This window comes from Tinamus guttatus, unplaced genomic scaffold (assembly GCF_059628265.1).
Source record: "Tinamus guttatus ecotype Peru unplaced genomic scaffold, ASM5962826v1 Tinamus_guttatus_pri_ptg000018l, whole genome shotgun sequence".
NCBI classification, from domain to species: Eukaryota; Metazoa; Chordata; class Aves; order Tinamiformes; family Tinamidae; genus Tinamus; species Tinamus guttatus.
In genome coordinates this window covers 1,867,532-1,889,468 of record NW_028288552.1, presented here as the reverse complement: position 1 = coordinate 1,889,468, position 21,937 = coordinate 1,867,532, and the positions used below count along the sequence as shown (strand labels likewise).

Here is a 21,937-nt window from a genome sequence, read left to right as displayed (position 1 = left end):
TTTCTGTTCACTGGTGGAAACCTGCTCTTAGCACAACGTTTATGTATTTTGGTTTCCAATCAAAGCTCGGACTAAGTAGCCACCTCTCTCTCGGCAAGACGCTAGTCCCTTCTCTTAACGCTGTTCCCTGATTCTCCAGGCACTAATGTGCAAAAAGATGGTGATGCCCGGAATGGCTGAGGACAAGCGTTCCACAAGCTCACGGCCTTCAACAGACTCCTCCAGATATAAAGAGCCCATGAACCCACAGCCCTGACCAGCACAAGCTGGACACAGTGGAGAAGGACACTGGTACAGAAGAGATGAAGGAAAAGGCACAAATGGACTGTGCATGCCAGTGCCAAGTACGCTTACCTGCAGAAAGAGATTGACTTCCCGTAGTTTTTGCCTTAGTTGTCGCTCGGCCTTTTCTTCAGTCTCTCTTTTGTGCTCTTTCATGTGGCTGAGGTCTGGCGTGCTGGTCTCTACACGGCACCGGAGGGCAGCCACCTCTTCTTCCAGCTGCCGCTTCCTCTTCCGCAGCTGTGCATGGCTCCCATGCATGCAAGCCAACTCTTCCCGCAAACCTTCGTTTGCTTTCTTGAGCTGCCTTGAGTTTCTCTGCTCTGCAGAGAGCCGCTTGCAAAGTTCCTGCACCTGCACACAGCCAAGGCACAGACAGCCTTAAGCATACGCAGTTCTTTGCAGACCCTGCAGGCTGTGCGCTGAGACTCTGCTTGTCACCAGCTCGCTCCGTTTTAAAACCAAGTGAAAGCCATGCTCCTCTGCCAAAAGCAGCACCTCTTTTAAAGGTTTCCCAAAAGACCACCTCAAGTTTCCCGCCCTTCTCAGGTCTCCTCCAGCACTCCCCTAGCCAATAAAGGCTTCACTCCCAGAAGATCACACATCCACAGAGCTAGGCTCCTTCTCCTTTCCTCAGGAGCACACATCACGTGGGGTGTTTTGCATGCAGCGGGGCTGCCAGGGGTCTTCCAGACTTGTCTCACAGTCAGCATTGCCTGACTTTGTCAACACTCCTCCAGAAAGCAGCTTTCTAAGCCATGGACAAAGAAGCCCTATTCGCTCTGGATCCAAGCGGCAGCTTCTTTCCAAGAACTTTTAGGAAGCATCAGGTTTCCAGAAGTCCCCAAAGGTCAACTGCTACTCTAACGGTTTCCTCTCTCCTCAGAAATTCACCTTTTCCACACCACCACCCTGGCACCGCGGCACTCCTGCCCTTTCGGAATGATTAGTTAGACGTTTCCAGGGATCAGAAGAAAGCCCCTTCATTTCCAAACACAGCCACCACGTGAACGTGCACGTGAATACAGAAGTCAGGAGAAGAAACGAGACAGCTTTCCAAAACAAACACACAGAAACAACGAACCACAGCTCACCTTTGTTCTTAATATGTCATCTTCGCTGCCCCCTCCAGAAGGTGCGTCCTTCAGCTTGGCCTGTAGATTCAGCTGGGACTCGCTCTCGCGCCTCTCATAGGTCCTTAGTTTCTTCAGAGCTTTCTCCAGAAGCCTCTTGGACCTGTACAGCCAATTAGGGAGTAAAATAGGAAAGCCATGGGAAAAACAAACAAACAAATAAATAAACAAACAAAAAAACCCCCAAAACACAAGAAGCATTCCCTTTGAGGTTGCTCACAAACCGTTACGTACTCATAGTCTCTGAGTCAATTAAAGGAACCTTGACTCCCAGCTTAGCCGGTATTTCTTACAAATGCTAAAAAGCCATACCTGCTGCATTCTTCCTGCAGTTCCATGTTTTTCTTCACTGCCTCCTCCAGCTGGGCTTCCGCTGCTTGTTTCCTCTCTGCCCCCTTCTTCACTGCCTTTCCTTCACTCTCACACTTTGCACACAGGAAGGAGAAAGCACATACGCAGCTCAGTAAAAAGTGCAAAAGAGCCTGAGAAACAGCTTCCTCTGTCCCCCTGGCACCAGCAGGTGGTACTTAGCTATCCACATCAGTGGACAGCAGAGCTTAAGTTCGAGCTTCAGGGGAATCAGCCGCCATCACTAGGCAACAGTCCTGGGCGTTCAAGGTTACAGAGCTCTTGAACAGTGTAGCTGCCTGCACGCACCCAAAAGGAAAGAAAATCATCGACTGGAAGAGGGAAGTCAGAGCAACCCTTCATGTACCTGCTGATATTTGTCTTCTTTCAGAGGCACGTGTCTTGTCTGTAAGGCAGAGAGCAGATCTTCCAGGCTCTTATGAACCTAAGGAACAAAAAAGCCACACTGATGCTTCCCGGACTCACGCTTGCACCTCATTCAAGGGGTATTAGCGAAGCGAAATGCCACCAACATTTCTCCATCTCACTACTCCTTTACAATCGACCCCCAGTTTGAGCCCTGGAGCAGTTCTCCTTCATTAAGGGCTTGTCTCCTAACTTGGCCCAAGCACACAGCACTGCCTACGCCTGTGCCATTCCTTTATGGATTGACACCTTCGAGCCAAGGAATCCACAGTCAGTAAACAGGGAAGGTGTCAGAGGTTTGGCAATGAAGTCTCCCTTGTCACAGCCTGAGGATGCCGCTTCGGGCTTTGCTTGGCACCAAAGCAATTCCACGAGCTAACTCGCCCTTAGGGCAGCAACAAGTGCTACTGCCTGAGGGCTTAAGCACCAGGACAGCTAAAAAGCAGCAGGCGGTCAAAGCAGCACATGAGTGTCAAAGCCTCTCCTCGCACGCTGCTCAGGCCGCACAGTAGCCAGGGAACCTCTCAACACCAGAAGGCCTTGGAGAGGGACAAAGCAGAGCCGATCCCCTGCGGACTGCCAGAAATGATGTCCCCCTGGGCTCCCCAGGAAAATCTCTTCCCAGAATGTCCCCACATACACACACAGCTAGGCTCAGGAGCTCATGAAGAAGAAAGCTGAGGAGGAGCTTACAGTGGCAGAGCTGTGCAGCTCTTTCTGCAGGGCTTCAATTCGAGCCGTGTGTTGGTCGCTTCTCCCTTCCAGCCTCACCTTTTCAAGCTCAAGCCTTGAAGGAAACACAGGGAGACAGCACTGTGAAATAACGGCCCTCCAAATTCTGGATGGGCTTGCTGCCATGCAGCCAGCTCTTCCTCTTGCTTTTACACCACCCCGGCAGGCAAAGCCTTGCTTCACCGGGGCAGTTCCTTACCGTCCCACTCGTTCTTCCAGCTGCTTTAGGCTAGCTCTTTCCAAGGAGGCTTCCACAAGCTCTTGCAGTTGCTTGGAAGAAGCCATTGCTTCCCTCTCCTTTTCTGACAGGGCCGCCTGCAACTCCTCAACACAATGCTCACTCTGAAGGCGCTGCTCTTCCGACTCCTGCAACTGTCAAACCAGCACCCACGCTACTCGGCTGCATTTACATACAGACAAGCCAAGTGCTTTGACTCCCAAGTCATCTCTCCCAAATCCTCTTGCCTTGCCCTCTCTCCTGCTAGCCTCTTCCATCCCCATCTTGTCTTCCTACAAGCAGTCCCCAAAACCGCCCCAACACCAATCCGCTTCCTTCCACAGGGAGTGCACAGCAAAGACCTTGCCAAACTTAGGCACCAGGGCTATTGCACTAGGCAAGTGAGTCACTTTGAGGCCCTTCAATCTCCGCTGTGGACGTGAGGCCCAGTGCAGGCTCAGCCAGCGCGACCATTCAGAGCACCTGCCTGAGATGCTGCTTCACGTGGACCATGCAAAGCCCCACCTATCCAGGAGGGATGCTGCTTTCTGCAGCTCTCACACTACAGCACCCTGCCCGGTGGAGGAGGAAGAGCAGGTCATTTGGTTCCAGCTTTCACCCACTTCGTGGGTTATGACAGGCCGCAATGACTGACTTGCTCAGGTCCCCCTGGCACCTGTTCTCAGAATACTGCCCTCTGCTTGTTCATCATTTGCCAGGGAAAAACAACATTGTCAGGCTCATTAAGGTAGTTACTGTTTTTGCCTACCTTGCCCTTAAGCCTGTCCAACTCTTTTAGCAACTGCCCTTTCTCTTCCTCCAGGTCCTTGCAACCACGTGTGGCAGCTTCCAGAGAGGCTTCTGACATCAGCTGCTTTCGACGAGCCTCAGCAAGCTCCTGCTCCAGCTGTCTGGCCGTGTCCTGTGGACATAGTTACATGCATAGGAAGAAAAGGCTTGGACCACAGGTTCCGCTTTCTCTTCTTTCCTGTTACATTACAGAGCTGCTTCAGGCTTCAGAGTGAACCTAAACATAACTTATTTTGTCCACACCACTGTGCCTCTGCACAGCTGATGTCTGCTCTCTGTCTGCTGCCAACAGCTAAGCTTTGCCAGCTCGTCTTTAAGCTCGTGGCTTCCTATGAGTTCAAAATGGCCAAGTACTGTTCTCCTTGGAACAGCACATAAACACAGACTGCAGACATCCACGTGCATCTGTGTTTAAGAAAATGCCAGCAATCTGCTCAGATGCACGTGCTGTTATTGAACTGCACACATGACTCTAATCCACAAACCCAGGGCTTCATATTAGATCCTGTGAAAATGAAAGGGCAGGAGTAGCTTACAGAGGCAAAGCTGTGCAGCTCTTTCTGAAGAGCTTCGATTTTAGCTGTCTGTTGGTGAGCTCTGCCTTCCAGCCTCCCATTCTCAAGTTCAAGCCTTCAAAGGAAACATAGGTCTCAGTATGGGAACCCAGTGGAGCACAGACACCCACTCCAAACTGTGAACTGACGGTATCTCAAGCAAACACCTCCCTCCAAATCCCAGATTTGCTTGCTCTCAAGCAGCAAGCTAACCCCGTTGCCTTTACACCCTCCCACAAAGCACAGCCTTGCTTCACTGTGCCAACTCCTTACCTTTCCACTTTGTCTTTCAGCACTTTTAGGCTCTCCATTTCCAAGCAGGCCTTCTTGCATTCTTGCAGTTGCTGAGACAAAGCCAATGCTTCCCTTTGCTTTTCTGCCAGGGCTCTCTTCAAATTCTGAACACACCGCTCAGACTGGAGAAGCTGCTCTTCCAGCTCCTGCAACTGTCAAACCAGGACCCACGCTAGTCAGCTTCCTCTTCACACACTCAAGGCACCTGCTTTCACTCGCAGGTCACCTCTGAAAAACCCTGTTGCTTCGTCCTCTTTCATACTGGCCTCTCCCATCCCGCTGCTTGTTCATTGGTTACAGGGGAAAACAGGGTTGTCAGGGTCCTCGGGCTAGTCACAGCCTTTGCCTACCTTGCCTTTAACCCTGGCCAACTCCTTTTGCAACTGCATTTTCTCCTCCTCCAGCTCCCGGCGAGCACGCGTGGCAGCTTCCAGCGAGGCTTCGGACAGCGCCTGCTTTCTGCGGGCATCGGCGAGCTCCTGCTCCAGCTCCCTGACCCTGCCCTGATGGAATAAGGACACGCATCGCAGGAAAAGCCTTGCACCGTGCACTGTGCTTTTGCTTTTCCTGTTACATTACACGACTCTTCCGAGAAGTAGCTCCCCAAAGGACTACTATGTTTCTTCCCCTTCTCCCATCACCCAGACCTTTCTCAGGCATCTCCCTACCCCTCACTCCTACCCCCGCCTTCATTCCCTTCCAGCCATTGTCAGACTCTGGACAAAAGTCTCTCTCCACCCGAGAGCCACACTTGGACCAGGCCTTTTCACACACACAGAATGAGGCAAACACTCTGCAGAGCAGCACAGTGCACACTTGTGCACCGTGTCCATTTGCAGGCAGACACTTCCCCTTCCACAGCACACTCCAAGGCCACGCAATCTCTTCTCTAACTGTCCACACACACACACACAAGTAGGCTCAGGAGCTCATGAAAAGGAAAGGTCAGGAGTCGCTTACAGAGGCAGAGCTGCGCAGCTCTTTCTGAAGAGCTTCCACCCTGGCAGTCTCATGGCGCGCTGTCACCTCCAGCCCTGTTTTTTCAAACTCAAGCCTTCAAAGGAAACATAGGGCTCAGTATGGGAACCCAACAGAGCACACATACCCACTCCACACTGTGAACTAACAACATCTCAAGCAAAAGCCTCCCTCCAAGTCCCACATTCCCTTGCTGGGATGCAGCAAGGTAATCCCGTTGCCTTTACACCAGCCCACAAAGCAAAGCCTTGCTTCACTCTGGCACTTCCTCACCGTCCAACTTTTTCCCTCAAGAGCTTTATGGTGAAGAGCAGTGTGCCACGTTCTTGCTCTTGCGGGGAAGCAGCCATTGATTCTCTTTGCTTCTCTGCCAGGGCTCTCTTCAACTCCTCAACAGACCGCTCAGACTGGAGACGCCGCTCTTCCGATTCCTGCAACTGTCAAACCAGGAACCATGGGAGTGAGCTTCATCTTCAGCATCGTACACACTGCTTTGACTCCCAAGTCAAATCTCCCAAACTCTGGTGCTTCACCCTCTTTCCTATTGACCTCTCCTGTCCCCATCCTGATTTTCTACAAGCAGACAGCTCCGACTGACAAGGGAAAAGAGCGCTTTCTGCAGCTCTCAAACTACACTGCCCTGCACAGCACAGCACATGAAGAAGAGCACGTCGTTGCGCTCAAGGCTCCACCGCCCTCATGGGTTACGGCAGTGCGGAACTACTGACTTCATCACATCTCACTTGTACCTGTGCTCAGAATGCTGCCTTGTCCTTCTCATCATTTACAGAGGAAGAACAGCCCTGTTACGCTCATTATTGTTGTTATGGCATTTGCCTACCTTGCCTTTAACCCTGGCCAACTCCTTCTGCAGCTGCCCTTGCTCTTCCTCCAGGTCCTGGCAGGAACGTGGGGCAGCTTCCAGCAAGGCTTCTGCTGGCGACTGCTTTTTAGGAGCATCAGCAAGCTCCTCACCCAGCTCTCCAATACTATCCTAATGAAATAGTTACACACATAGGAAGAAAAAGCTTGGAGCACGCACTATGCATTTCTAATAAGGCACTTGCTATGAGAGCTCGGACATTCCCAGACCCTGCTTCCTCACAAGCCCCGTGGAGCAGCTTGCACACAGCTAAAGCTGTTCCAGTTCACTGGAACAAACGTGTGGCAGAAGCAGCCAAAGAAGGAGCAGAGCCTCCTCGGTGCAGGGCCCACACCCAGAGCAACCTCCTGAGAAGATCCCTCCACGGGGAACCCACTGTGCCCCCCGCTGAAAGCACCTCAGAATCCCAGGGAGAATCGTTGTCCTCCTCCGGCTCCGCTCCTGCTGCCGATGGAACATCTGCAAGGGAAATAAGGAAGGGCACACCATGAGTGCTTCTCTCACTCTGCTGCTCTCCTCCATCAGGCAACACCCACAGCCAAGGGACAGATAATGCTGTTACTAGAGTGTTTAAAAAAAAAGAAGAAAAAGCAGCGTCATTCAAGAGCATCCTCACTCTGAACCGCACCACTGTGTTCTCACCCTTCCTCCCGCATGCTCACACAGGCAGGAAGTCACCACGAAATAACACTCCTTGCAGTCCAGCACTTCCACAAAACATCTTCCTCACTTGACCTTCCCCTCTGCCCTGGCATTTGCTGGCAAGGGCAGAATTGGGGCTTTCCCATCTCAGCAGCAGCTCATCACCAGCATTCACTGACTCAGACCAAGGAGCAAACAAACACAGGGGCTCAACGCTTCTGAACTCACCTCTACTAACAGGGAGGGCTGCTGCAGCATTTGCAACTTGAGGACCACCTGCTGCTTCCTCCCCATCCCGTGCAGGTGATTCCTCCTGAAAGAGGCCGGCCAAAAGAGTTGGAAGGAACAGAAAGAAGCACCCGTTGCACAGGAAAGGGCACCGTGCAAAGTACTTCTATTCCCTGTACCTGTACAGGGAAAAACGTTCTCACTTTTCTTTTACAAGGCCTGCACTCCTCCCTTAGGAGGATGTTTCTGTGCACAGCAATAACCAGTCTCACAGACATGCTGTTCCTCTTCAACAGAGACTCTCAGAAGTGCAGCCTGGACACAGGCTGAGCCTACATTCACCTACATTCAAATATGCAGGAGCACACACACCCTTTCCCCCGCTCCTCTGCAACAACAAAAACCAACAGAAAGCACCTCAGAATCCAAGAGGGAGTCTCCGTCTTTCTCCTGCTCCGCTCCCGCTGCCAAGGAAACATCTGCAAGGGAAATAAGGAAGGGCACACCATGAGTGCTCCTTTCACTCTGCTGCTCTCCTCCGTCAGGCAACACCCACAGCCAAGGGACAGATAATGCTGTTACTAGAGTCTTCAAAAAAAGAAGAAAAAGCAGCGTCATTCAAGAGCATCCTCACGCTCAGCCGCACCACTGTGTTCTCACCCCTTCCCCAGCCCTTCTCTGCAGCAGAAGTCGCCCAAGCCCAGCAGGACAGCTCACACAGCTACAACCAACAGCCAACAGAGGGGCAGCGAGCACCCAAACGCGGCTCTGCAAGGCCGGAGTCCTGGAGGAGGGAGCCGTGCGGGCAGCTGCTCTCCCAAACTCGCGCTCCAGAGTCTGGCACCCACAGTCCATTCGCATCGCAACGGAGGGGTCCTCAAAGCACTACACAAAATATCCCCACGTGCGCAGCGAGTCACCAAGAAACAGTGCTCCTTGCACTCCAGCACTACCACAAAACGCCTCCCTCAGCTGACGTGCCCTCCGCCCTCTCCTTTGGTGGCAAGGGCAGAATCGGGGCTGCCCCGTCTCACAAGCACGGCACCGTTTCCATGCATTGGCCCTCACAGCCACCAAACAAGACGTGGCCTTCAACGTGCCCTTCAACTCACCTCGCACACAAGCTGGGGCTCCTGCAGCGTTTGTATCCTGAGGACCATCAGCGGCCTCCTCTCCATCCATTGCAGGTGCTTCGTCCTGAAAGAGGCCAGCCAAAACAGTTGCAAAGAACAGAAAGAAGCACTCCCTGTGCAGGCAATAGACACCCTGCAAACTACTTCCCTCTACCCACACAGGGAAAAATGGTCTGACTTCCTTTCTTTGAGGCCTGCAACTCCTCCCTTGAGAAGACGTTTGAGTAGACAGCAGTACCCAATGTCACATATGTGCTCTTCTGCTTCTGAAGAGACCCTCACAAGCGCAGCCTGCGCACAGTCTCAGCCTGCCTTCACCCACGTTCCAATACCCAGGAGCACACACACCCTTTCCCCTCTCCTTTGCACCAATGAAAACCAACAGTTGCCTGCTTTTCAGTAACCTTAGTCCAACTCCGCCTCTTTCCTCCCTTGCACTTTTTTACCCAAAACAGCGCTCCAAGTCAAAACCCACGTTATTGCTGTTGGGCTTCTTACTTGGCTGCAGGATTCCATACACTGTCCTTTTCATGGATACTTTGGCAAAGAAACAGCAACCCCACCAAACTCTTGCAGAGCCAGAATCTGGACCCTTTGAGTATTGCACTACAAATCCCATGCAAGGGCCACTTGCTATGAGAGCTCGGACATTCCCAGACCCTGCTTCCTCACAAGCCTCGTGGAGCAGCTTGCACACAGCTAAAGCTGCTCCAGTTCACTGGAACAAACGTGTGGCAGAAGCAGCCAAAGAAGGAGCAGAGCCTCCTCGGTGCAGGGCCCACACCCAGAGCAACCTCCTGAGAAGATCCCCCCACGGGGAACCCACTGTGCCCCCCGCTGAAAGCACCTCAGAATCCCAGGGAGAATCGTTGTCCTCCTCCGGCTCCGCTCCTGCTGCCGATGGAACATCTGCAAGGGAAATAAGGAAGGGCACACCATGAGTGCTTCTCTCACTCTGCTGCTCTCCTCCATCAGGCAACACCCACAGCCAAGGGACAGATAATGCTGTTACTAGAGTGTTTAAAAAAAGAAGAAAAAGCAGCGTCATTCAAGAGCATCCTCACTCTGAGCCGCACCACTGTGTTCTCACCCTTCCTCCCACATGCTCACACAGGCAGGAAGTCACCACGAAATAACACTCCTTGCACTCCAGCACTTCCACAAAACATCTTCCTCACTTGACCTTCCCCTCTGCCCTGGCATTTGCTGGCAAGGGCAGAACTGGGGCTTTCCCATCTCAGCAGCAGCTCATCACCAGCATTCACTGACTCAGACCAAGGAGCAAACAAACACAGGGGCTCAACGCTTCTGAACTCACCTCTACTGACAGGGAGGGCTGCTGCAGCATTTGCAACTTGAGGACCACCTGCTGCTTCCTCCCCATCCCGTGCAGGTGATTCCTCCTGAAAGAGGCCAGCCAAAAGAGTTGGAAGGAACAGAAAGAAGCACCCGTTGCACAGGAAAGGACACCGTGCAAAGTACTTCTATTCCCTGTACCTGTACAGGGAAAAACGTTCTCACTTTTCTTTTACAAGGACTGCACTCCTCCCTTAGGAGGATGTTTCTGTGCACAGCAATACCCAGTGTCACAGACATGATGTTCCTCTTCAACAGAGACTCTCAGAAGTGCAGCCTGGACACAGGCTGAGCCTACATTCACCTACATTCAAATATGCAGGAGCACACACACCCTTTCCCCCGCTCCTCTGCAACAACAAAAACCAACAGAAAGCACCTCAGAATCCAAGAGGGAGTCTCCGTCTTTCTCCTGCTCCGCTCCCGCTGCCAAGGAAACATCTACAAGGGAAAGAAGGAAGGGCACACCATGAGTGCTTCTTTCACTCTGCTGCTCTCCTCCATCAGGCAAGCCCCAGCGAGCAAACACACAGCAGGACCCGTGTTTACTAACTCACCCTTCTCACCAGCCACTGATCCTGCAGCATCTTTATCCTGAGGACCACCAGCACCTTCCTCTCCATCCTTTTCAGACGATGCTTCCTAAGAGAGGTCAGGAAAAAAAAAAAAAAGTGTTGCAAAGAACAGAAAGAAGCATCTTCTGCAGCGGCAATTCACACTTTGCAAAATGCTTCATTTCCCTGGGTTACTACACAGGAGAGTTCTCTCTTGTCTGCTGCAAAGAAAGGCCTGCAGGTTTTCCACAGGAATGCCTTTGGGCAGACAGCAATAGCCAGCACCACAGACATGCTGCTCTGCCCCTCACAAGCATGGCCTAGACACACTCTGACTCCAGCTTCAACAACACGGCGACACGCACGAGCACACTCCCCATCTGCCCCTTCTTTTCACCCAGGACAAGCAACAGCTGCCTGCTTCTCCAACAGCCTTAGTCCAGCTTCCCTCCCTTTCCTCACGGGCACTCTTCAACCCACTAGCACATCTCCCTGTGCTGCAGTAGCTCCTCGCAGACGGCATCTGCGACACTCTCTCAAAGCTCACTGACAAGAGGGCAACCAGGAGAAGAAGGAAATCTTGCCTGCATCTCCAGCACTGCAGGGTGCCTTCCAGCATCATCCTCGGAATCCTCAGAATCGCTGCACAGTCCCAGTGCCAAACACCTCTTCTGCAGGAGAAACAGCAAAAATAAAGAGACATCATCAGAGGGGAAACAGGCAGCGGGAGATCAGGCGCACGTGAGCCTGGAATGCCATTCCCATGTGCCAGGAGACAAAGACACCGGCTACAGGAGCTCCCTGCTGAGCACACTTGAGGAACCTCACAAGGAGGACAAGAGAGCCAGGGGATGAAGCATCTCAGCACACTTGGAACAATAAATGCCTTTCTCCCACATCAGTCACAATTCTACCACCCCTTTGTTCCTGGAAACCGACAGCAAGGTCTGCAGGACAAAGGAACAGGTAATCTAGGAGCTCATCAGCTTTCATTCTCTAGAAATCTCACGCACATCAAGACTGTGCGGTCATTTCTCTTGTCACCTAGTGCTCTTCTGCCCCCGACCACCAGACTGCTGCGTGCTCTGCCACGGCTACCAGACTTGGAGGAAGTAGCTCACAGCAGCAGGAAGGGGGCCAGGCAGGAGACCGCTTTGCAGGAGCAAAGCCACCGCACTGCAAGCGCCCTTTCGCTCAAATCCACACAGCTCAGCCCTCCAAACCACTCACTCATTCCACAGAAATTCTGCCTCTTGGGCCACTTCACCTTGGCAGCTAAACGGCGTCTTTCTAATTCGGAGGCAGGAACGGAGTTGTCCTCGCTCTCCTCGTCATCAGTATCTTGAACGCTTGAAAAGTTAAGACAAGAAGGACTGTGTCTCTCTCCAGGCTCTCCTCTTCTGAGGCAGGGGAAAGGATTGGGGGAAAGCGCTTGTTCAAGCCTCACCATACAAAGCATTCACGGGAAAGCTCCTCTCCCACTGTGAAAACATTAATTGACACGATTAATTCTTAGCATGTCAGACCTTCAGAAGTCAACACGGCCCACAAGCACCTAACACAGGCACTTCTGCAGGCCACGCTGCAGGGGAACAGTCACACAAGACAGCAGGGACGAAAGCAGGCCCCAACCTGCCCTTGACTTCTCGCACCCTACTGAATTCTAACCCCCTTCCCCTCAAAGGACATTAGCAAAGAAAATCAACACTGCCCTTACATTTCCTTCTAAGCTTCCTCAACAAAATACTAGCATGGGACAAACACGCGTTGGGAGCAGACAGTTAGCAAACGCTGCGGGGCGCTGACGGGATAGGAAGCTAATGAAGTGCTCAACTACTCGCACCACACGCACACGCACACGCAGAGCCCCAGCAGTTCCTCCACGCTTAAGGATCCTACCTCCGCTGGCCGCAGCACAGGCGCCCGATGCAGAGGCAGCAGCTCCTGCTCCGGGAGGCGAGCTGAGTCCTGCCATGCCTACTGGGCCGCCTGCACGCGCCCTCTGCGCGCACTCTGCCAGCTCTTCACTAACGCTGCAGACAGGAAGAAAGGAAGGACTGTCACCAAAACCAACGGCATCCTTGTACACGGCTCTTCTAGGACACAACGAGCCACTGCTTCTCCACTGCTACGGCTATTCAGAGCCATCTGGCAAGCTGACACATACGGGCTAGTTACACATACCCACGCACACCCGCCCTTCCTGCTCCCCTTGCTACAGGCCCAGGGCGAGGGGAAGCGGCAGAAGAAAGGACCTCTGCATTTGGTCTCATGCGCTGCTCTGGGGAGGGCCTCGTATACACTCCACTTGCCCAAAGCACACTTTTCAGGCTCGCTATTGCTCACAGCTCAGCTCAGCACCACCAACTTGAAACCTGACCGAGCAGTCGGGGTGGAGTCAAGGAAAACCTCCCGGTTCACACTTGACACTACATGTTCCAGAACATGCCCTTTTGCCCAGCTTCCACAGACGTCTCCACACATCATTAAACCTTGCTGCTCTTAACAAGAGCGTCCATAAGCCAACACGCACATTCACACACCTTAGCAACTCTAACGTCACCTAAAGCACTTACCGAGCATGCAGAAAAGTCCTAGCATACTCCTCCGCCGTCCACCCAGCAACATCTTTCTGGGAAAGATCAGCACCATGGCGAAGAAGAGTGTCTAGGATGCTCCTGTTCCCAGTCGAAGCAGCCCGCATTAAAGGGGTCCTAGAGCATCCAAAAGAGGAGAGGAAAGCTCGGAGCCAACGCAGACATTTCACTCGCATGCCTTTCAGCCCTCTTTGCTCCCACAACAATTGCTTCCCCCTTTCCCACAGGCAGAAGCAAAGCAAAGGCAGCTACATGGAAGCACAGCACAACTCGGAAGGAACGGGGCCTCCGGACACGCTCTTCGGACAAGCCCTTCACCTGGCAGACTGGTCTCGAGCGTTCACATCAGCTCCTTTGCCAAGCAGGAACTCCACCATCTCGCCGTGACCACCCGACACGGCAAGGGCAAGGGGCGTGCAGCCCATCTGCAAGCATAAAGCGCCCCCAGTCAGAACCAAACAGCCAGGGAAAGCCACTCTCTCTTTCCGAGAGCAGCCTCACCCACATTCTACACTTACCTTATCCTTAGCCTCGAGAAGGGCGCTGTGCTCCACTAGCTGCCCTGCTAGAGAGGTGTTACGAGCAAGGACAGCCAGGTGAAGGGCAGTGTTGCCGGTAACGTCGGCAAGATTAGGGTTGGCACCATGCGCCAGCAGAATGGCCACGCATTCTTCTTGCTGGCACTGCACTGCCTGCAAGCAACACGGCAAAGAAAAGGAAGCCTTCCCAGCAACTACGTTTCCCTCCCTCAGCGCTCCCACAGCCGGCCAAGCGCACAAAGCAACCCCGGCCTTCCCCGAGGAGGCAACGTGGGCCCATTCTGCGCCAATCGCAACACAGTCTCCACCTGTCCCAACATCACGCATCACCCCAGAGACGCAGCGCTCTGGGTGCAGCTTGGAAGCCCTCCCTCAACAGCTCTCCCGTGCTCCACGTACCTTCATCAGTGGAGATCTCTTGTAGCCGTCCCGCGCATCCAGCTTGCACTTCTTCTCCACTAAATAGGACACGATCTCCGAGTGCCCATTAGCGCAAGCGAGATGCAGGGGTGTCCTACAAAGGCAACACATTCCATTAACACGCACACACGCGCCGAGCTGCACACACCGCTCCTGCCTCTGTCCCGGGCCTAGGGCCACCGCTGTCCGCAGCCACAAGAGCAGCTTAGAAAGAGTCGCCCATTCCGGCAGCAACGGCAGCAGCTGCACACCCCAAGCCCAGAGGGAGGGGCTAGGAAAAGTCACCCCCACCCCACGCAGCACCCGCTTCCCGCAGCTCCGCACCCGCTTCCCTGCAAAGGGGCTCCTGCGCCCAGGCACAGCGGTCTGCCCACGCAGCCCCACGCTGCCGGGCGCAAGCGGCTGCCCTCCATCCCTCTGCCCGCGCAACCGCCCGCTGCCTCCAACAGCACCACCCACGCTGCCCAGCAAGGACCACCCAGGCTTGGTTGGCCACCTCCAGCCTTCGCCAAGGCGCCCTGCGGCTTGCGCCAGCACCGCTTGCGTGGCAACAGAGTGCCGCACGCCGGGGACACGGGCTTTCCAAGAGCAGCACAGCAGCCTCGGGCGGTGCTGCTGGGGCAGGGCCTGCCACCCGGCCTTCCCCACAGCAGCCTCGAGCACACGCGCCCTCCACGCCCGGCCAGGCCCTCGCGAAGAGCCGGCAAAGCCCCGGCCGGCGCCGCCCCCCTCACCGCTTGGCCTTGTCGCGCCCGTCGAGGCCGCGTGTCGGCAGCCGCCGCAGCGCAGCCAGGTCTCCGCGGGCGGCCGCGCGGTGCAGCTCGCTCAGCTCCTCCTCGCGAAGCTCGTAGCGAGCGCCCACGCAGGCCAGGGAAGCGCCGCCGGGCGCCGCCGCCCCCCGCCCCTTGCCGAAGAGCGCCAGGAAGCGCTTCATGCTGCGGCGGGGACGCGGACACGGCCAGAGAGAGACGGCCCCGCCTCGGGCGGGCGGGGCAGAGGAGCCGAGCCCCGAGCAGGGGCCGCGGCCGGGACAGCTGCGGCGGGGCTGAGCCCCGGCGGGCTGCGGGAGCGGGGGTCGCGGGCTCGGAGCCCCCGCGCCGGGAGCAGAGGCGCGCTCCGAGGGCCGGGACGCAGCGAGGCTCCCAGCGAGGCACGCGCCGACCGTCGCTCCGGCACTGGCGGCCGCAGCACTGAGGCCGCGCGGCGACGGCGCCAGGCGCAACAGCCGCGGCGAGGGCGTCACAGGGCGGCGGGGTGACGCCGCGGGGTGACACTGCCACGCGCCACAGGCGGCTCCTCGACGTGGGGCTGCAGCGCACCCACAAGGGGCTGCGGCTCCCCGAGAAAGAGCACCGCCGCTGTTAGCTTGGTTGTCGCTCAACTATCTTTTTCATGTTCTCCTATGATTGTGAATCTGCTACTTGTTGTAGATCTGCCAGCGCTGCCAGTTATTATCATTAGTAGAAAATCATCTTTCATTTCACAAAAATCCCCATTTACGTCTTGTCGGTATTTACTCAACTGAATCGAGCAGAAAAGCAGAACCAGCCAAAAATAATAATAAAAATAATCCCCAGCCACGCTCATACTATAGATTGCGATTAAATGTTTGAAGTGCATGAGTAGGGTGGAGGTGTTAGTTTGTATATTGATATATGCCCTTCATGATGAGTCTGGATTTTACTACTTGTAGGACTGAGGCAGGAATAAGTTCGTGAGATGGGATGCTAGCCCGAGGTGCTCTTAGGCTACTGAACAGCAGCGGAATACTTCCATAAGATGTTTGAATGAAGATTTTTTCCCTCCACTTCGGCATGTGTACATGTTAGCAGGAGGAAAAATAGCAAAGCTTGTATTTGATAAAAGGAGCGCGCAGTTGGCTGTTGATTACGGTGCTATTAGTGGTCCATATATACCAAGAAGACACTCAGAACAGGTACTGGGACTGCTGTCATTATCACTGATGAGGAAGGTCACCTCTCTTTTTGCGGTGAGGTTGCAAGTCTTTAATTGCGCCTGCTCCTGTCCAACAGTGCCTTACAAGCCATGTATAAAGCTGATACTGTGTGGTTAGCCGGTAAGTATTACCTGCCATAGTGCTAGAGATAGAAACTGGGCTCTGTGCAACAGAACTCGAAGCCTGTGTCTCAAGTTCCTAAACGAGGACTCCAGAGGGAGCAGCCGTGTTCCCCCCTCAGGGGAAGAGGAAGCCTCTCTGGTGTGGGGGATAGAGATCTTTCTCTTGGGGATGTAATTGAAGTGGCCACCAGATAAGCACTGGCTTCTCACTTACTTGGAAATCATCCTTAAATTCAAATGTACATTACTGTTCCAAATGAATGGGATTCTTCTAATCGGGACTTTTTTTTTGGAACTTGTCCATGCTATGCACACATTGCTAGGACATCCTGCACACTGCATTCTTTAACTACTAAATTAGCTCTTTAGCTTTGAAGGCCAGCTAGCAGTGTGAGTGTATTGTTCACACGGTCATTGAGCATTCCCAGATTTTTGCAGCCACACCCTGACAGATGTCCAAATCTCTCTGGAATTACTGGAAGCAACCAGGAGGCTGTCATCTCCACATTGCTCTTGGTCTTAGCTTAAGGCTACAGGTGCCTCCTAAACCACAGCAGGGTTTGCTGCGTCCTCACAGTGGATGTGCCATCAAGCACTGCCAGTCCAGACCAGCTTTCTTCTCAAAGTTCAAACTAGCTTATTTTTATGAAGACTGGGCCATTTTGGAGCTCTTTTTGTACACCACATGTTTAAAATCAAAACTGCACCAAGCAATACAAAGCCAACACTAAGATAAAATACATATATATTAGTAAATTAACACCAGAGTAATATAGATATGTACATGTGCCTAGGTGAGGTGCTCTGGGATTGCATAGTCCTCAAATGGCCTGGTAAGCAGCCAAACTTCCTTTCAGAACACATTATGGCAGACGTTAATGCATCTTCTTCTGCCTTTGAACTCCTTTGGGAGTTTGGGCTACTGTTGTCACTCAGCAAACCTCTCCTTATCGAGTGCATTAAGACCAGCCACTCTTAGCTCAGGTAAACTAAGATTCTTGCAAAGGCCTTTGGGATCTTACAGCAGGGTTTTGCCTCCCCCTTTGGGAATCCCTGCCGACTACTCCCACGCACTTTCTTGTTCCTTCTCATCTTTGGAAAGGGCTTCCGGGAGGCTGCGCTCCATCAGCTTGCCAGGCCTCGAGCTGCTGCCGACCGTTTGCGGCTCGCCTGATCGTGCTTCTTGGCTGGCTCCTAGGCAAGGGGGACAGCTGCTGTGGGCCAGGCCTCAGGAGCCTTCCGCCATTGCCAGCACCTGCCAGCCATCTTTGAGAGCGGCCTCCCCCTGGCAGCGCAGGAGCGCTCTGAAGGGCAGCAGGAGGCAAACAGCCCCCAACTCCAGGCCCCTGTCTAAAAACCCAGCGGAGCTTTCAACCTCCCCTGAGGAAAAGGACACAGGCTGCACGCTGCCAGCAAGCGGCCAGACTCCTACCAGGGTTCCCCCCTTGGCAGCAAGCCCGCCGCTCCCATTCTGTAAGAGGGACAGGCAGCGGGAGGAAGAGGGAACAGGCGCGTGCGCAGGGCAGGCCAAGACAGGAAGGGGACGGGAATAAAACAGAGATGTCCCAGCCTACAAGCTTTATTAAATACAGAATTGGAACAGAACACCTTCACTTGAATGCAGCTCGATGTCATCTACACACCACTCCGCCAAGAGCTAGAGGGCACGTTTCCCCAGGCTTCCTTCCTCTCGGGATATCCTCTCTTGGCAGTCCCCGCTCCAGAAAGCCACTTCTGAGGAAGGCGCGCACGGCAGGGGGAACAAAAGGCCCTCTGTTAGTGTTACAGGAGCAAAAGGGAGCAAGTCCCAAACCAAGGGAACCAACCCCATTCATCCCAGTAGACAGGCACCTCTGCTCACAATGCAGACACATTCAACCCAAGGCACTTGTGTCCACCCAAGCAAATGCAAGGGGCTCTAAAGCAACAGCTGGCCACTCGGCAGCTGATTGAAGCCAACAGGAACCCAAAGAATTGCAAAGCAGGGGCCACCTGCTTGCAAACAGGCCCCGTCCCTGAAAAGGCCCGACTAGAGCCCCCCGGAGAGGGGATTATTCGGGGCTCTGGGGGCGGCCTTGCATGTGCACATACACTGTTTCTTCTCTTTTTTAAGGACAGGCACATAATATTCTGTGCCACCAGTATTTGGATCACGATGAAGGTGTCACATAAATCTCCAGGTTGCAATTACCTCGCTCACGTTCTTCAGCGACATTTTTGACCATTCCTCACGCACCTGCAAGTATAACACAGGATACCCTTAAGTCCTCAGCAGTTACATTCCTCTAGTAGTACAAAATACGGCCTTTTGAAACCTAACTGTAACATGAAATGCAAACTGGAAACAACACCCTCAATCCTGAGAAATGCTTTGTCCACCAAAACACAGCATTGCCACTACTCTGTGCCATTAATTGTATCACAACACAATTGCCACTCATCACGTTTCCCTCATTCTGGCTTTGCAGAAGGGCATCAAAAAGCACAAGGAGGATATAAGCACACATGGCCAGAGGTCTAGTCCCAAGGACACAAGCTGCATATTTACACTGTTCACAGCGAGCAATCCGATTTGTGATGCCTGCTTTTTTTCTCATTACAAATCAACACTCTTTAATTTACTCCGCAGCAAAGGACTCAGGCCAGAAAGAGCTGGCTTTCCTTGCAGCAGCCACCTTCTAGATAGCCTTTTTCATGGCAGCTCTGCTGACTTGCTGTTTAGCCACAGGAGTGCCTGAGGACAGTCACCTGGATCACCCTCTGAGACCCCCACAAGGCAATGCCCAAAGCCGAGCAGCTCAGCTTCAGAACACTACAGGCATGGGGACAGCTACAGCCCGCAGGCATCTCCTTTCAACAGGACCCTTGCTATGCTGCAGGCACCACAGCACTGAGTCACAACTGGAGATGCCTGAATCCTTCCCAGGATTGTAAAAGATGGAAGAGGAGAGCTTGCCCTTGCCTCCACTCTGTGCAAATCAGGGAAGGGATCATGGCATTCAGTGAAGAATGCTTCGCCCTCTTGTCCAACTCTTGCCACACGGGCCCCAAACCTCACCATTCCGTGAGGACCGTGCTCTCCACACACACTGCAACGGCTGGGGCACACTCGGACCAGAGCTATCGCTGAGGTTGCAGCAGGCTCTGAGCATTGCCTCATGGAGTCTCTCAGGGCGATCCAGGGGACTGTGCTCGCCCAGTTGTGAGGGGCACCAATGCTGTTTGCACTAGCAGACTGGGTGTCCCGGAGCTAGGCAGGAATGCGTGCTCCTTTTCCCCTTAAAAGCTGAACCCTGCTCATTCATACTCTGTGGGCAGCTCATTCGAGCACAGCGTGCATGTCCAATGCCTTACCTCAGCCATTTGAGCTTCCACTCTGTCTGCCACACAGGAAGCATTGCCCGCTGCGTTCAGCATCAAAGAGCGGCTGCTGCCCAGCTCAGGAGGGTAGGCAGCAGCGGCTTCCGCAAGGCCTCCGATAACTCTGCCTTGCTGCAGGCGTCTGCTGAGAGCCAGTTCATTTCCCAGATCCCTGATTCTCTGCTGCATTCGTCCTACCAGGGAAGCTTGTTCCACCTGCTCCTGGGTGGCTGCCTGTGTCTGAAGCAGATGGTGCCATTTCAGCCTCCAGGGAAGAAGAACTTTCCCCCCATGCCCGACGACAGTTTCCACACACCCCCTTGGAAGAGCACAGCCTTACTCAGGCGCCTCCTCACTGCCCTCAAGAATCCACGGCCGCAGCCAGAGGCACCACGTTACGCAATGCTTTCTGTTCACTGGTGGAAACCTGCTCTTAGCACAACGTTTATGTATTTTGGTTTCCAATCAAAGCTCGGACTAAGTAGCCACCTCTCTCTCGGCAAGACGCTAGTCCCTTCTCTTAACGCTGTTCCCTGATTCTCCAGGCACTAATGTGCAAAAAGATGGTGATGCCCGGAATGGCTGAGGACAAGCGTTCCACAAGCTCACGGCCTTCAACAGACTCCTCCAGATATAAAGAGCCCATGAACCCACAGCCCTGACCAGCACAAGCTGGACACAGTGGAGAAGGACACTGGTACAGAAGAGATGAAGGAAAAGGCACAAATGGACTGTGCATGCCAGTGCCAAGTACGCTTACCTGCAGAAAGAGATTGACTTCCCGTAGTTTTTGCCTTAGTTGTCGCTCGGCCTTTTCTTCAGTCTCTCTTTTGTGCTCTTTGATGTGGCTGAGGTCTGGCGTGCTGGTCTCTACACGGCACCGGAGGGCAGCCACCTCTTCTTCCAGCTGCCGCTTCCTCTTCCGCAGCTGTGCATGGCTCCCATGCATGCAAGCCAACTCTTCCCGCAAACCTTCGTTTGCTTTCTTGAGCTGCCTTGAGTTTCTCTGCTCTGCAGAGAGCCGCTTGCAAAGTTCCTGCACCTGCACACAGCCAAGGCACAGACAGCCTTAAGCATACGCAGTTCTTTGCAGACCCTGCAGGCTGTGCGCTGAGACTCTGCTTGTCACCAGCTCGCTCCGTTTTAAAACCAAGTGAAAGCCATGCTCCTCTGCCAAAAGCAGCACCTCTTTTAAAGGTTTCCCAAAAGACCACCTCAAGTTTCCCGCCCTTCTCAGGTCTCCTCCAGCACTCCCCTAGCCAATAAAGGCTTCACTCCCAGAAGATCACACATCCACAGAGCTAGGCTCCTTCTCCTTTCCTCAGGAGCACACATCACGTGGGGTGTTTTGCATGCAGCAGGGCTGCCAGGGGTCTTCCAGACTTGTCTCACAGTCAGCATTGCCTGACTTTGTCAACACTCCTCCAGAAAGCAGCTTTCTAAGCCATGGACAAAGAAGCCCTATTCGCTCTGGATCCAAGCGGCAGCTTCTTTCCAAGAACTTTTAGGAAGTATCAGGTTTCCAGAAGTCCCCAAAGGTCAACTGCTACTCTAACGGTTTCCTCTCTCCTCAGAAATTCACCTTTTCCACACCACCACCCTGGCACCGCGGCACTCCTGCCCTTTCGGAATGATTAGTTAGACGTTTCCAGGGATCAGAAGAAAGCCCCTTCATTTCCAAACACAGCCACCACGTGAACGTGCACGTGAATACAGAAGTCAGGAGAAGAAACGAGACAGCTTTCCAAAACAAACACACAGAAACAACGAACCACAGCTCACCTTTGTTCTTAATATGTCATCTTCGCTGCCCCCTCCAGAAGGTGCGTCCTTCAGCTTGGCCTGTAGATTCAGCTGGGACTCGCTCTCGCGCCTCTCATAGGTCCTTAGTTTCTTCAGAGCTTTCTCCAGAAGCCTCTTGGACCTGTACAGCCAATTAGGGAGTAAAATAGGAAAGCCATGGGAAAAACAAACAAACAAATAAATAAACAAACAAAAAAACCCCCAAAACACAAGAAGCATTCCCTTTGAGGTTGCTCACAAACCGTTACGTACTCATAGTCTCTGAGTCAATTAAAGGAACCTTGACTCCCAGCTTAGCCGGTATTTCTTACAAATGCTAAAAAGCCATACCTGCTGCATTCTTCCTGCAGTTCCATGTTTTTCTTCACTGCCTCCTCCAGCTGGGCTTCCGCTGCTTGTTTCCTCTCTGCCCCCTTCTTCACTGCCTTTCCTTCACTCTCACACTTTGCACACAGGAAGGAGAAAGCACATACGCAGCTCAGTAAAAAGTGCAAAAGAGCCTGAGAAACAGCTTCCTCTGTCCCCCTGGCACCAGCAGGTGGTACTTAGCTATCCACATCAGTGGACAG

The 21,937-nt window shown here is 53.5% G+C and overlaps 1 protein-coding gene and 1 pseudogene across 1 annotated transcript; both read right to left on the bottom strand.

Annotated features, from left to right (window-relative positions):
• Positions 1–101: 101 nt before the first annotated feature.
• On the bottom strand, positions 102–19,754 carry LOC148596305 (uncharacterized). Its single transcript, XM_088524240.1, is given in 16 exon segments — positions 102–311; positions 313–636; positions 1,377–1,518; positions 1,728–1,840; positions 2,883–2,976; positions 3,121–3,293; positions 5,147–5,299; positions 10,574–10,658; positions 13,147–13,284; positions 13,486–13,592; positions 13,686–13,859; positions 14,106–14,220; positions 14,861–15,080; positions 15,124–15,316; positions 18,397–18,441; positions 19,560–19,754. Coding segments are annotated over 16 exon segments (2,481 nt in total).
• Positions 19,755–20,072: 318 nt separating this feature from the next.
• LOC148596304 (ankyrin repeat domain-containing protein 26-like) lies at positions 20,073–21,775 on the bottom strand (annotated as a pseudogene).
• Positions 21,776–21,937: the final 162 nt, after the last annotated feature.